Raw genomic sequence first — 13,097 nt, forward strand, 5'->3', positions numbered from 1 at the left:
AAGTGCAGCCAAATTTCGAGATTTGGGAGGTTTTCTAGTCAGGTATTACTGTGTCATTTGCTGCATGTGAAGAAGGTCTGTTCGAGGACAAAACGGGTTCGGTCTCGTTCCGATGATCTTCTCTACAACTGTTGTTTTTGACAATGGTTATAATATGAATATGTAGTTCCTGTCTCAAAAGACTTCCTTTTTTTCTTATATCATTTGATGTTTTATGTTTTCCTTGCAAGATGATATAAGTAAGTTTTGCATCAATGTGCTGAAAACTCTAGTAAAATTCTTCTCCTTTTGCGTAAGCGTCACATTGTATCGGTGACTAGGAGTAGGGGTAATCCGGTTTCAGTTGAGTAAATAAAGTGAATTGGGATCTTGTAGGATTTAGTTTAGATGTCTTGGATCCGGTTATTAACTGGTTTACTTGATTGTCTTGGTTTGAATTAGTCCGGATTTCAGATTATTTTGGTCTACAAGGCAATGAAAGATGATGACTTGTCATAGCTCAAAAATGCAACTCAAATATAGAAAACTACAATATTAGATTAGAGTCGTCTTACACCGGATGAGTACACCTCTGGTCCGGTGAATAAAGTGTCCACGCTGATAGCGAAAGAAAGGAAGAAAGATTGTCACTTTTATTGAGATTTTGTCATGAAAATAGAAAACTAAAATAATGAAGGGCCGCCAAAATAAAAATAAAGAAGTGTTTGAAAGGAAAATAAAGTTGAGTAGTGGCGTAAGCTTCGTGAAAAGAATATGATGATAAGCGGAAAAAAAAAGATTGAAATCATGAAATCAAGAACGTGCTTTGTTACGCAATATGCTTTTAAGCCTACTTTCGAAGAACATTTTTATATTTTTTTCATGATAAGTGCTGTGCTTATTTTAAATAAACTTTACAATTAAACAATAACAACAATATATTATAAATTAAGTTTTGTCGTTTACCTAAAATAGTTGGATGATTTATTTTATATGTTCACGATAATTAGGATTAGCCTTAGGTCGCAAAGCTTCCCGACGTTTCTCGTACTTATTATATTGCTCAATGTCCTTTACGATGTTATGTATACTCACGTAGGCGTTTTGTGTATATGTCGGTATAGTAATACATGGAATAATTATAACTTCACGCATATATTAAGTAATGCATGTATGACGTAAGAACAATTGAATGTTTTATCATATTGGTACATCATCAGTGTAAGGCATGTAGATCCCATCGAAGCGACCAGATCGAAAGTGACAAAATAACAAAAGGGTGGCAAAAGAAATAAAGCCATAAAGTTGCAAGAAAGACGAAACTGCTTTATTTTCTCTAATCCGAAATAGGACTCGCAAATTGCTATCGCATATATCACGACTGATGATCAAGATTCATCTAAAATAGAAGATATTTCCTTAAAATATGAGCTATGGTAAATCGATTGCTTTATTTAAATTATACTGTCCTTAGTTTCTTATGCTGGTCATTTATAATGATCGCCCCAACATAAACCATCAAGTTTTTTTTTCAAAAAAAAAACATAAACCATCAAGTTAATTTCCATCAGAAAAGAATAATAATAATTCGTGTCAAGATAATCACAAATTTTTATATATGATCCGAGACAAATAGATTAATATTCGTAAAAAAAAATGTAATGTAAATGGTCTCTTTTCAAACGTAGTAGTATAGTATTGGATCAAGTTGAGTTACTCGTCTTTAGGATTTCTTGAGATAGCTTTTCAAACTATCGAGCATATTAAAATACTTTAAAAAAGAAAATGCTTTTCTTAATCTAATGCTACAGCCTACAAGTATTTTTTGCCAGTAATATTATACCTTATATTGTATTCCTCATGACACCAATGTATCAAACTCTTAAATCGTTTATATATATATATATATATATATTAGGGAAGGCAAAGGCCAAAGGAGTTGGTGTAATAGATGAGAAGAATGAGATTCTTTGGTCAGAAGTGGAAAGCAGACTCAGCCTCTATTTTATACACAAATCAAACTTTTCATACCTTCCACCAACACTCAGACTCGTTCAATATTTCCACCCATATCATCTCTTTTTTCTTCCCCCAAATTAGTTTAAGTTCTTACCACTATCATTCGGATATATTACTCTTATTCAACTAACATAACAAGTAAACGATATTATTAATTAAGTTACAAGCTTTATATATAACTTCTAAATATATATACTAGTAGATTAGGCTCATCCACATGCAGTAAGTTCAAGATAGGTTTTTGGAAGAACAAAAAACCGATTACTCGAATTAAATTTTTATCCGGTAGAAACGTTATTTTGTTTGAGTCGCAATAATTTAAAATAATTGAAGGGGGATCTTATATTATTATCATTCATCAATCACTGAATGAAGTTGTAGTACTTTAAATGTAGAGTAGTGATCACACTGATTCAAACACTGAGACCGTTTAAAACTATTCAATAGCTATATAACTTTTTTAACAAGTCTCCCATTTTTGTGTGGTGCTGGATCTCTTTGAGTCTTTATATCTTTGGATTTAACACCATTAAATAGATTGTGGTTATATTTTATTATTATAGAGCACAAGTCTTTTTCACAACTATAAGTTATGGAAAAAGAAAATACAAAGATATTTAATACGTATCTAATTAGTAGACACAAACACAGAAATACAGAGAGTCACATTCATGATAAACAAGTTTCTTACTTTTATACCACACAATACATATATGTAACTTTGGGTTTTGCTTGTATGCCTCTAATTACAGTTTCAAAACTCAAACTTATTTAGAAAGCTGAGCTTTGGGGAATGGGGATTTTATGTTACCTTAAGCTCTGGCACTGAAGGCATTTGCTCCGGCGTAGCTAAAGGCAGCGTCGAAGGAAGTTGGTGATGGAGAAAATAAGGTTTCTGAAGATAGATTCTGACCCATAAATATTACTCCATCCTCAGCATTATCCTTGTCGATAAACCCTAAATCCGGGAGGATGTCACTGTGATCGGAAAAGGAGCGGTTGAGATTGGCGTTGAGGAGATTGACGGTTGTGATGTCATGGATACTTGGCCGGCGTTTGTCCTTGGCTCCTGAGAGCTGTCTCTGGTAATACTTTTGAGCGTGGCTCGCGACTTGCGTTGGCGTCTTCGACACCACGAAGTTTCTTGATATGTTTCTCCAATCTCCTTTCCCGTACTTTAGAAGCCCTAACAAGAATCTCCTGCAAAGATCAAGAAAACAGAGCAATGTAAACCCTAAGAAAAACAGGGGAATGGCTTACGTTGCAAGAAACCTAGGAAGAGAGTTATTGTACCTGTGTTCTTCCTCTGTCCAAGGTACACCCTTCCTTCGATCATGATCCGATCCTCTGGCTCCGTTAGGCCGTTTCCGACAAGTGTCAGGGTCAAACGCCAAGGGAGAAGAAGAAGCTGCAGGGTAACCAGGAATGGGGACACGTCCTGCTTCGATATCAGAAACGTCTTCTTCAAGCTTACTATATTGATTCATAACATCCAAAACAGTCTTCCCAGGGATCATGGAAGCAACTTTGAACCAGCGATCAGGCGAGTCTTCAGCGTAGATGGCAAGAGCTCGTTCGAACATCTTGTTCTCTTCTTTAGTCCAGTTGCTACCGCTGCTGCTCGAGCTGTGCAAGCTCATCATCTCTTGAACGACGAACCGGTGGTCAGAGATAGGCAGGTGAGAGAGTGGATGCAGAGTCTCCATAGCTAAAAACAAAGAGGAGTCACAGAGAAGAATAAGTTTTCCAACTACAAAAACATCTCAAAAAAGTCCATCTTTCTTGTTTTGTAAGAGAAAGCTTGAAGAAGGATTGATTTGTGTTGTGAGATATATTAGGAAAAGAAAGAAGCTTTTATATATATATATAGAATTAGAATATAATGATAATAATATTAGGAATCAAAAGGGAAGGGAAAGAAAAATCAAGAATCGTATACCTGAGGGGAATCAAGAACCTGATTTGGGTGAGAGATTTGAAGCATATATAAAACCGACCCTCTCGAATCTGAAAAAGACAGAATCAATGAGAATCTGAAAAAAGACAAAAACAGCAAAGCTCAGTTGAGTATTCTCCTCGGATAACGAAGCTATGATGAGAGTTGAGTTGAGAAGAGCCAGTTAAAGAGAGAGATAGATTGTGAAGGAAGGACGAATAAAAGAAGGGTCTTATACAGAGAGAGAGAGAGAGAGAGACAGAGACACTGTGGAATTTGGGGGCACTGAAGAGAAACAAGGAAAAGGTTTTTGCTTTTTTTCTTCTTGGCGTATTTGGATTGGTGAACAGCGTATGGGCACCACTCCACTCGGATTCTTGCTGTTTTTTTTTTTTTTTATTACAACTAATATATTCGCAATACGACAAATTTCTTCTATTGCCTTTTTTGTTTTGGTTCACACGGTGACTGACTATTAAATATCTTTATATATCTAATGAGTAGATGGTTAGCAAAGTAGCGTCTGTAGCTCAGTGGATAGAGCGTCTGTTTCCTAAGCAGAAGGTCGTAGGTTCGACCCCTACCTGACGCGATTTGTTTTCTACATTCATTTTTCAGGTTCAAGTTTTGTTTTTGTTTTTCTTTCAGTTATGACTTTATAGTAGAAAAAGTAAATTGAAATCCATTTTTGTTCTTTGATTCTTGTTCAGCTCTAACCTTCATATAAGTGATGATTGGTTTTAAACTTTTAATATCTATGCGTGTAGGTCGGTGGGAGATATTTTGTCAAGGTTTGAGAAATTTAAATAGCTAAAGCTCATTATAATCCCCCACTATCTCTCTCCATTTTACCTGTTTCATGTTCTGAAAAGTTTTAGTAAATTGTTTTCTTTAAACAGAAAATATGCAAGAAAGATCAGTCTCATGTTTTGTCTACTAATTAATGGAAATAATATGTCAAAGATTCATAATATTTTAATTTTATGCATTAGAAAAATCAATATTTTAGGATGAGAAACTTAGGCCGTGAATGGCAACAAGTTGAAAGCGGTTTTCAAAAGTTTTTTACCAAATCCGCACACAACACACCAATCACAAAACAAACTTTTTTTTTGCGTTTTTCCAAAAAGAAAAAAAGAAAAAAAATTGCGGATTTGTACCTTGAATAATAACGTGGACCACTTTTCAGAACACAAGTGGTCTTTACCCAGCGGTTTTTGAACCGCACCTATATAACTATTATTTTATAGCATTTTTTACCTTTATAAAAAAAGGAGAAAATAGGCAAATTAACAAATAAAAAAAATTATCTACCTTTTTTCTTCCTAACTCACTGTTCTTTTATTTTTTTAATTACTCTGATGTATTTTTAAAAACACTTTCATAATAGTTTTGTTATATATATATTCAAATAATTTAATACAAACTACACTTTCTATATAATCTAATAGATATTAAATTATAAAGAAGAGAGGATGAGATTGTGAGAATCAAGAAGAGAGTTTGGTATGCAATATTATTTTTACCAATCATATATTAATTTGAAATAAAATTTGGTATTTAAAATTCAGAAATTAATACTTTATTTATTAATAGAAATAAATTCACATATGTTATAAATAGCACAATGTTAATAATTTGTAAATAATGTTTTTAGTTTTGCATAAAATATATCTACATAATAGTTTAGAATAATTTTTGGTATTTAAGGTTGAAATATTTTTTCATTAACACAAAACACATAATAGTCAACTTTATGATGAAAAATATGATTAAATATAATATTAATAGATGTAACAGTTTCAAAAAAGAAATTATAGTTTTTGTTAATTATAGTTTCTGTTAATTATTTTTTAAAATGTATTTCTTCACTATTTAATAAAAAAATATTCACTTAAGTACTTCAAAATAAAACTTTGATTTTTAAAAATCATAAAAAATATATGGAAATATTATGTGATTAAAACTGAATTATAATAATATAATATAAACCCCGCAAATAATTTTTCACCAATCAAACATTATTTTGTACCGCTTATTTTGCATTAACCGCACTTGTCCCGCAAACCGCACGTACCGCAGTTGAACCGTACCGCACTCCAAAACCGCTTTCCCCGCACAACCAAAACCGCGATCACCATTCGGACCCTTAATTAATCTCTCACCAATGCACATGGTCTAAGTATTTAGAATAGTGTGGGTATTATTATAAGTTATAAAAATGGGAAAGAAAATATTTATTACTAACATTGGGCTTTTTTCCCCTAAATTTTCAAGTGACTTATTAAATCCGAAGACCAATCCAAAACGGTGTGAAGCATTTAAGGAACGCTTGATCCAACGGTTAAGATCCAATTGATATGATGGGATCAACGGCAGATCTTTCAATTATCTTTTTGTTAGTTTCCTTTTTTTTTCCTATCGACTAATTAAATGCGAAGCCCTTCTCATAATTCTTCAATTCCAACACACAATTCTTAAATTTTCATCTCTTTTATTTCTCAACAAATCCCAAATTCTGATTTAGTTAGGGTTTCAGTGCTGTCAAGAATGTTGCCGTCTATGGAGTTTGTGAAACCCTTAGGCAAAGGTTCATATGGTTCCGTCGATCTCGTCAGATACACCAACCCCGACGACGGCTCGAATCCGTACTACCAAGCCGTGAAAACCTCTTACCCACAAGACTTCGAACCGCTCCTTAAAGAGTTTCAGATTCTGTCTAAACTCAGAGATTGCCCTAGAATCGTGCAAACTTGCGGGAAAAGTCTGTTGAGAGGTGTCAATGATTACGGAATTAGAGTATACAGGATGTCAATGGAGTATGCAGCTGGTGGAAGTTTAACTACTTTCATGGAAACAAGATCATTGTCTGATTCAATCATCAGAGACTTCACTTATATGATACTTGAAGGACTTGTCTCTATCCATAGTCACGGTTACGTTCATTGCGATCTCAAACCTGAAAACATTCTCGTGTTTCCTCGTACTTGTGGGTGCAACGTTTCATACGAATTGAAGATTTCGGATTTTGGAATGTCGACAAAAGTTGGACAAGACTCGGAGTTTTGGGAATATGATTCTCCGTATTTGGGAACGTCTCGTTACATGTCGCCAGAATCTGTTCAAAACGGGATCGCGGAGGAAGCCCTAGATTTGTGGTCATTAGGTTGTATCGTGTTGGAGATGTATACCGGAGAACCGCCATGGCCGTCGTTGGAAGATTCTAAGAAGCTTTTGCCTCTTTTGTTGAATGGGAATGCACCAGAGATACCAGAGTCTCTTCCTTGGGATGCAAGGCAGTTTTTACAAACATGTTTCGCAAGTGATCCTTTGGAAAGAGGAAGCGCTTCGGAGCTTTTGAAGCATAAGTTTCTACATAATGTTTCCGATCAGAAGAAGGTGAGGGTTACCGGCGCCGGAGATAAGAGAGAGTCGGTGGTGGTGTTGAAGTCGAAGAAGGTCCTAAAAGTGAAGATTATCCCACCAAAGCCACCACAGTTTAAGAATAGACCTTTGAGGTTGAAGATAATACCTCCCAAACCCCCAGGATTCAGTCTTGTTCCGGTACAGTAGATCAGTGTGTTGACAATATTAGTCTTTGTTTGTTACTTGGTAGTTTAGCTCAAGTTAATTACACGTTGATACAATTGTAGTGTGGTTTAGATCAAAGGTAATTACACGTTGATACAATTGTAACTCTTCAATTATCATCAAATTGTATGGTTTTTTTTTGTTTTCAAGTTATTAATTAGAGAAAGTATTTTTATGTTAAACTTGGAGAATTTACGTGAATGGTAATGAAGTCTTTCGATAATATGAATCCGATCGATATCTACAAAGTTGGATTGAAGATGATGTATAAAGTAAATTATAACTTGGTTGAGTTAGATTCTCTAGGAACAAGGTCTCCTTTCTTTACTAAAACAACGTCTCTCTCTATAAATTCCATTTTTGTTTCTTGATTACAAGTTTCCAAGATTTACACAATTATATCAGTAATCAGGAGGATTGTAATTTGATTAATAAATTAAAAAACCAGTGGACGTGAATAAAAATGGGCTTAAAAGTCCATCAATGAAAGGCCCATATCGAGGAATCTAGATTTGGAAAATAATGAACAAGGACAAAGAAAGAAAAAACTGTAAAATACCTGAGGAAGTGATCTTTGTAAATTGTAACTTTTCAAGCCATTGACTCTTTCTTGAATCACAAGTAACCAAACTATTCACTCTTTTTTTTTCTTTTTTCCTTCTCAACATTTATCAAAGTTCAATAGATAGAATCAATTTAACAGATGGGAAGATCACTTGGAGGCGGCGGAAGTTTTTCGTTAGAATCATTGCCGTCTTCCACAAGAAACGCCATTTTTAGTCCCCAAGAAGTGTGCACTTCCAAGTGACAATGAAAGAACCAAACACCTAAATCAAAATCCAAACTCAAATCTTAGTCACTATTTTCAGAGTCAAATATAATGTTAACAGATACGGTGAAAATATTTGTAACCTGGATTGTCTGCTATAAACCGAATCGCTGTCCATCCTGCGGTAGGGACACTAACAGTGTTCCTCTCAACCGGATCAACAAGATTAAACTTCTTAGGATCCTTTATCGGATCGAAGTTCCCCAATCCTTTACCAATCACGAAGAAATTTGATCCATGGAGATGCGTAGGATGACTCTCTGGTGCTATAACACTTGTCCCTTGGATTATAACTTGTACCGTTGCGTTAAACTGAAGTCTATAGACTTTTGTTCCGTTCTTTGTCTGAAGATTACTCAAACCACCCGTGTAATTAAACGGCGTCGAGGGTCTTCCCGGGAAATCATCGGTGAAAACGCCTTCACTTTTATTGAAATAATGTGCTTGAAGCATAGCCACTGTTGGCATCACAAAGCTAACATTGTTGATGTCCGCAATGGTTTTAGTTCCGTTAATACACGTGGCACACGGGTTCACGCCGACTCCTATCGCAAAGAACAGCGAGTGATCGACCTTTAACGGAACGTTGGTTGGATAATCTGGCGAGTTTAGGCTTCTTAGAGAGTCCGAGAAGCCTAGGGCAATGCTTGTAGCGTTTACTGGTGGGATCTTGGAACTTTTCAAGGATTGTGTCCGTGTGTATTTATACCGCAAAATAGCGGTTGCGGTAACGTTATTAACAGGGACAACGGTGTCCATAAAGGGAGAAATGGTCATTAAGAAGTTGCCTTGAGGATGATTAGCTGTCAAGATTGCGTTTGTTGTTTGGCCCGGTCCTAAGAAAAGCGTTTCGGTGTCAAACGGTTTAGTGTAGGTTGCGTCGACTTCAACGACGGTTAAGTTGTGTCCTGTGATCTTGAAAAAAAGTTCGTCGTTGACCGCAGCGTTGATGATCCTTAAGAGATATTTCTTCCCGGTTTCGACATGTAAAGTGTAACCTACGATCGCAAGAAAAGAACTGAAAATATAGCCATGATCGAAATCACCGAAATCAAGATCACTTAAACCAATTGGTATATATTAGAATAACTAAAATTTATTTTTTATTTGCATGTTTGCTATTATTATCTAAAAATCATACAAAATTCCAACAATATAGCGAAAACTAATAATTTAGCAATTTTTTTTGGTACGGAATCCAAACCAAATTGAAGCAAACAAATTTTGGTTTTAATTGGTTCAACAAAATCTATACCGAATATATCATAACAATAACTAGCCTGATGTCAACTTGTCAAGTAATTCATACCACGAGACTTGCAACCAGGGACTTGACCGGTAAGTCCGTTAATGGTGTGACCATCTGAGATATTTGGTGGCAAACCGGATTGTGTCGATTGACTAATCACAGCTTCAACATCTGAGTTCCACCATTCACCTATAAAAATCTATCTCGTTAAAGACACCTTAAGAGATGAATGTTTTAGTAACTAGCTACCTAGATTTACAAAAACCTCACCGAAAACGATGATTTTCTCGGTATGAGGCCGAGGGAACGGGTAAGGTACACCGCGTTTTGGAAGAATGACGATAGCACCGTGAACCGTCGCTCTAAGCCACGAGATATGGGCGTGCCATAGAAGCGTTCCTCGTTGGCCCGTGAGCGTGAAATTGTAGACAAAAGTTCCTCCCGGCTGGACCGGACATTGTGTTATATAGGCAGGTCCATCAGACCATCCTGTCCTTAGCTGTTTCACACCATGCCTGTTGAAACCCTAGCAGATCAGTCAAGATTTTCAAGATTCGTGCACACAGCTTGAATTCATTGAGAGTCACTCACTCTTTTTGAGTTGTAATTACCAGTGGATAGTGATATTGTAGTTGACGTTGTTGGTTAGGTTTACGATCACATTATCGTCTTCTCTCGCATAAAGAGTTGGTCCTGGGAATTTCCCATTAATAGTAACTATAGGTTTCGTTGAACAGAGCTTGGTCATATTTTTCATCACTACCTGTCTCATAAAGAAGAGGATAAAGGTTACTTGTGGTTCAAGAAAGATTTCAAAATCTACAACACTTACATTGAATTTGTAGCGACGAATGTTTGCCTCAGCTAGATATTGCAGAGAGAGAAACACAAGAAGAAGAAGAATTCTAGCACAAGAACTAGCCATTTTCTCTCTCTCTCACTTGTCTCTCTGCTTGGAACTGAAGTTGTCACCGACGAATCTACGAAGCTATAAATGAAGGCTGTGTAGATCAATGATTTGGTTTTCTAGTCTTTTTCTTTGTTTCCATTATTGTTTTCTTTTTCCTTAAAACCTACATAAAGAAAAGACAGTTACATAGACGATAGGATACAAATGGTTTGAAGTTAACTTCCCATCTGTAATAGAGACACTTCTTCCGACACAACTTACTAGAGGGTTTAGAGTTGTAACAATTAGAAAGTAGCTTTCAGTATTGGCACTAGTCACTAGAGACGACAACTGATTCTTATAATATTTCCAACTGTCATAAAATCTTTCAAGGAAGCTAAAGTTCATCTTACAATAACGTTCGTCCACGATCACTCTCTTGGCTTAGATTATAATCCACCTAGAGTGGAAGATTCTTGTCAACTTAGTCTTCTTACTCTTAATCTCATAAGGTATAATAGGCTAATGATATGAAAACGAAGATTATAATTTAACATCTCACACTATTGAAAACAGAGTTCTAAGTTACTCCAACACATAAACATAAAATAAACTTGCACCCAAAACAACTAAACATAGAATATATAGTAAACTGTTTTCTTGATAGATTAACATAATCAGAAGTTTTGGGAGAGAATAGGATCTTAGGCAGTAATGGTAAGGCCACCAGATTGACGTCTAAGCAGCCAAGACAATCTCAAACTTGAGTTCTTCAAATGTAAGAAGATCTCTCTGTACTCTTTTGTCGGAAACAAATCCAAGGCAAACATGTAAAGATCACTACCTTGCTCAACCTCTTCCATGTTGTCCAAACACTCAATGCATTCCCCAATGGTATACTCGTACTTCTTAACCGAAGCATTCACTGGAATCTTCTCCGACAACTCGGTACTGAACCTGTGAGATCCCGGAGTTACAATTTCAACATCTTGTAACCGAGACTCTGCAAAACCAACACCATCAAATCTCATGTCTTGCAGAGTAGGCTCATCATCATCATCATCATCACCATCATCATTATCAGCTCTGTCTTCACTTCCAGTTACTGGCTCGTTTGTGTAGAGTGTTGATAATGGAGTCGGGTCATGTAACTGCGGTGATTCAGGATGATGATGATGATCACCCACTCTCCTACGATAACGACGAAAATAAGCTTTTCCAGGTTCTATAAGTCCTTTGAAGATGGTTGCTAGTTTATCAGCGTGAAGAATATGTTTCCGTCTGAATACTGCAGCTCTATGATTTACCTTTAAGTAGCTTTTCCAGTCTTCATCAGTAGCACCAAATGTTCTGGTATCTGCATCCCATTTCATCATGGGATCACCAATCACTTGACACCAAATCTTCCAACCTTTCCTAGTACAATCCCAGTGGTTTTTAAGCTGCGGTCTTGTGAAACTTTTACCTGTATTCTGTTTAATAGTCTCAAGCATCATTTTCCAAGTTTCCTTTGGATAATGTGAGTCAGGTCTGTTTCCTTTTAAAGCCTCTTGGAACAACAAATCAACAAACAGCTCATGTGAGGACGGTGACCAGTATCCTTTTGACTGAGGACTCGTGAAATTAGACGCGCTTTGTGTATCTTCTTCTTCTTCTTCTTCATCATCATCTCCAGTATCATAATCTTCATCACGATGCTTGCATACTCGCTTCCTTTTCCAACCTGGTGTAACTTCATCATCAAAGGTACTATCTTCAAATATAACCTCTAGTTTCTTGAGGAACAATGGAGGATTCAACCGATACTGTCCAGCTTCAGGATTCACCTGTGTGACGAATTCGAATCATAACAACCAAAATCAAGACAGAACATAAAAAAACGAATCTTTTTGTTGTACCTCTAAATAGTTAGACCAATCTTGATCACTAGCACCAAACATGTTTGTAACAGGATCCCATTTCATATCGCTGCATTGAACAAGTCTACACCATATCTTCCACTGCTTGATCATTGTATCCCAATGATTCTTAAGCTGTTTTCTTGTGAATCTCGCACCCGTCCTTTGCTGAAAAGGTTTCAATATATGTTGTGTTCCAGGTTGGTTCCCTAACATCTTTTGCTCTAAGCATAAGTCCACAAAGACTCTGTGGTACTCGGGTTCCCACGCGGCTTTCATAACTCTTCACTACATCATCATTACATAGGCAAAGACAAGAACAACAGCAGAAGAAATGTAAGTTCTTTGTAATAGCCAGTAACCACATCTATCCACATTTGTTAGGACAATTTACATAATGGCTGAATCTAGAACACAACTTAAGTTAAAACCCAGATCGATCATTCATGTGATTCAGGGTTTCAGCTCTTTATATACTAATATAAAAGAAAAAAAAGACAATTAGAAAACGGAGAAATCGAACGCGAGATTTGGATACAGCTCTTGTGGTCGGAGAAGGAACAAAATAATTAAACGAAATAGCGAAAGAATAGTAAAACGTTTACCGGAAATTAGATATAGAGCGGCGAGAGCGGCTCTGATTTGGTAACAGAGTGGCTGAACAGAGCCAGATCGCTATTTTTTTTTTTTTTTTGGGGGGTTAATCT

General features: G+C 36.1%; 4 protein-coding genes and 1 non-coding gene across 7 annotated transcripts in view; 2 read left to right on the top strand and 3 right to left on the bottom strand.

Annotated features, from left to right (window-relative positions):
* Nucleotides 2,528–4,171, bottom strand: LOC104745330 (transcription factor DIVARICATA). Its single transcript, XM_010466529.2, has 3 exons — nt 3,938–4,171; nt 3,292–3,706; nt 2,528–3,198 (listed from the first exon to the last, which is right to left on the bottom strand). Exons 2-3 carry the CDS (start codon nt 3,702–3,704, stop codon nt 2,811–2,813), a joined length of 801 nt encoding a protein of 266 aa, XP_010464831.1. The 5' UTR covers nt 3,705–3,706; nt 3,938–4,171; the 3' UTR covers nt 2,528–2,810.
* Nucleotides 4,454–4,526, top strand: TRNAR-CCU. Its single transcript has one exon. It is a non-coding gene; the product is annotated as a tRNA-Arg (tRNA).
* Nucleotides 6,485–7,507, top strand: LOC104748132 (mitogen-activated protein kinase kinase kinase YODA-like). Its single transcript, XM_010469815.1, has one exon. It carries the CDS (start codon nt 6,485–6,487, stop codon nt 7,505–7,507), a length of 1,023 nt encoding a protein of 340 aa, XP_010468117.1.
* Nucleotides 7,870–10,598, bottom strand: LOC104745332 (laccase-22-like). The gene is made up of 6 exons (XM_010466530.2): nt 10,436–10,598; nt 10,215–10,366; nt 9,874–10,118; nt 9,664–9,792; nt 8,438–9,352; nt 7,870–8,352 (listed from the first exon to the last, which is right to left on the bottom strand). Exons 1-6 carry the CDS (start codon nt 10,526–10,528, stop codon nt 8,222–8,224), a joined length of 1,665 nt encoding a protein of 554 aa, XP_010464832.1. The 5' UTR covers nt 10,529–10,598; the 3' UTR covers nt 7,870–8,221.
* The window catches only part of LOC104745333 (L10-interacting MYB domain-containing protein-like), a 3,357-nt gene continuing 1,278 nt past the window's right edge, over nt 11,019–13,097 (bottom strand). The window contains exons 1-3 of one of the 3 annotated variants that reach the window (XM_010466531.2): nt 12,996–13,097; nt 12,391–12,678; nt 11,019–12,318 (exon numbers count right to left, since the gene is read on the bottom strand). In XM_010466531.2, coding sequence (XP_010464833.1) covers nt 11,197–12,318; nt 12,391–12,669 — 1,401 coding nt within the window. In that variant the 5' untranslated portion in view covers nt 12,670–12,678; nt 12,996–13,097 and the 3' untranslated portion in view covers nt 11,019–11,196. The remainder of the gene's footprint in view (nt 12,319–12,390; nt 12,679–12,995) is intronic. The other 2 variants (XM_010466534.2, XM_010466532.2) reach the window with 2 other exon arrangements.

Source organism: Camelina sativa, chromosome 15 (genome assembly GCF_000633955.1).
Source record: "Camelina sativa cultivar DH55 chromosome 15, Cs, whole genome shotgun sequence".
Classification (NCBI taxonomy): Eukaryota; Viridiplantae; Streptophyta; class Magnoliopsida; order Brassicales; family Brassicaceae; genus Camelina; species Camelina sativa.

Coding starts and splice junctions, on each gene's coding strand:
- LOC104745332 (XM_010466530.2), bottom strand. CDS start 10,528: ATGGCTAGTTCTTGTGCTAGAATTCTTCTTCTTCTTGTGTTTCTCTCT. Junction 10,367..10,435: donor TTCGTCGCTACAAATTCAAT/GTAAGTGTTGTA, acceptor TTTATGAGACAG/GTAGTGATGAAAAATATGAC. Junction 9,353..9,663: donor CCCTGGTTGCAAGTCTCGTG/GTATGAATTACT, acceptor TTGCGATCGTAG/GTTACACTTTACATGTCGAA.
- LOC104745330 (XM_010466529.2), bottom strand. CDS start 3,704: ATGGAGACTCTGCATCCACTCTCTCACCTGCCTATCTCTGACCACCGG. Junction 3,199..3,291: donor TGGACAGAGGAAGAACACAG/GTACAATAACTC, acceptor TGATCTTTGCAG/GAGATTCTTGTTAGGGCTTC.
- LOC104748132 (XM_010469815.1), top strand. CDS start 6,485: ATGTTGCCGTCTATGGAGTTTGTGAAACCCTTAGGCAAAGGTTCATAT.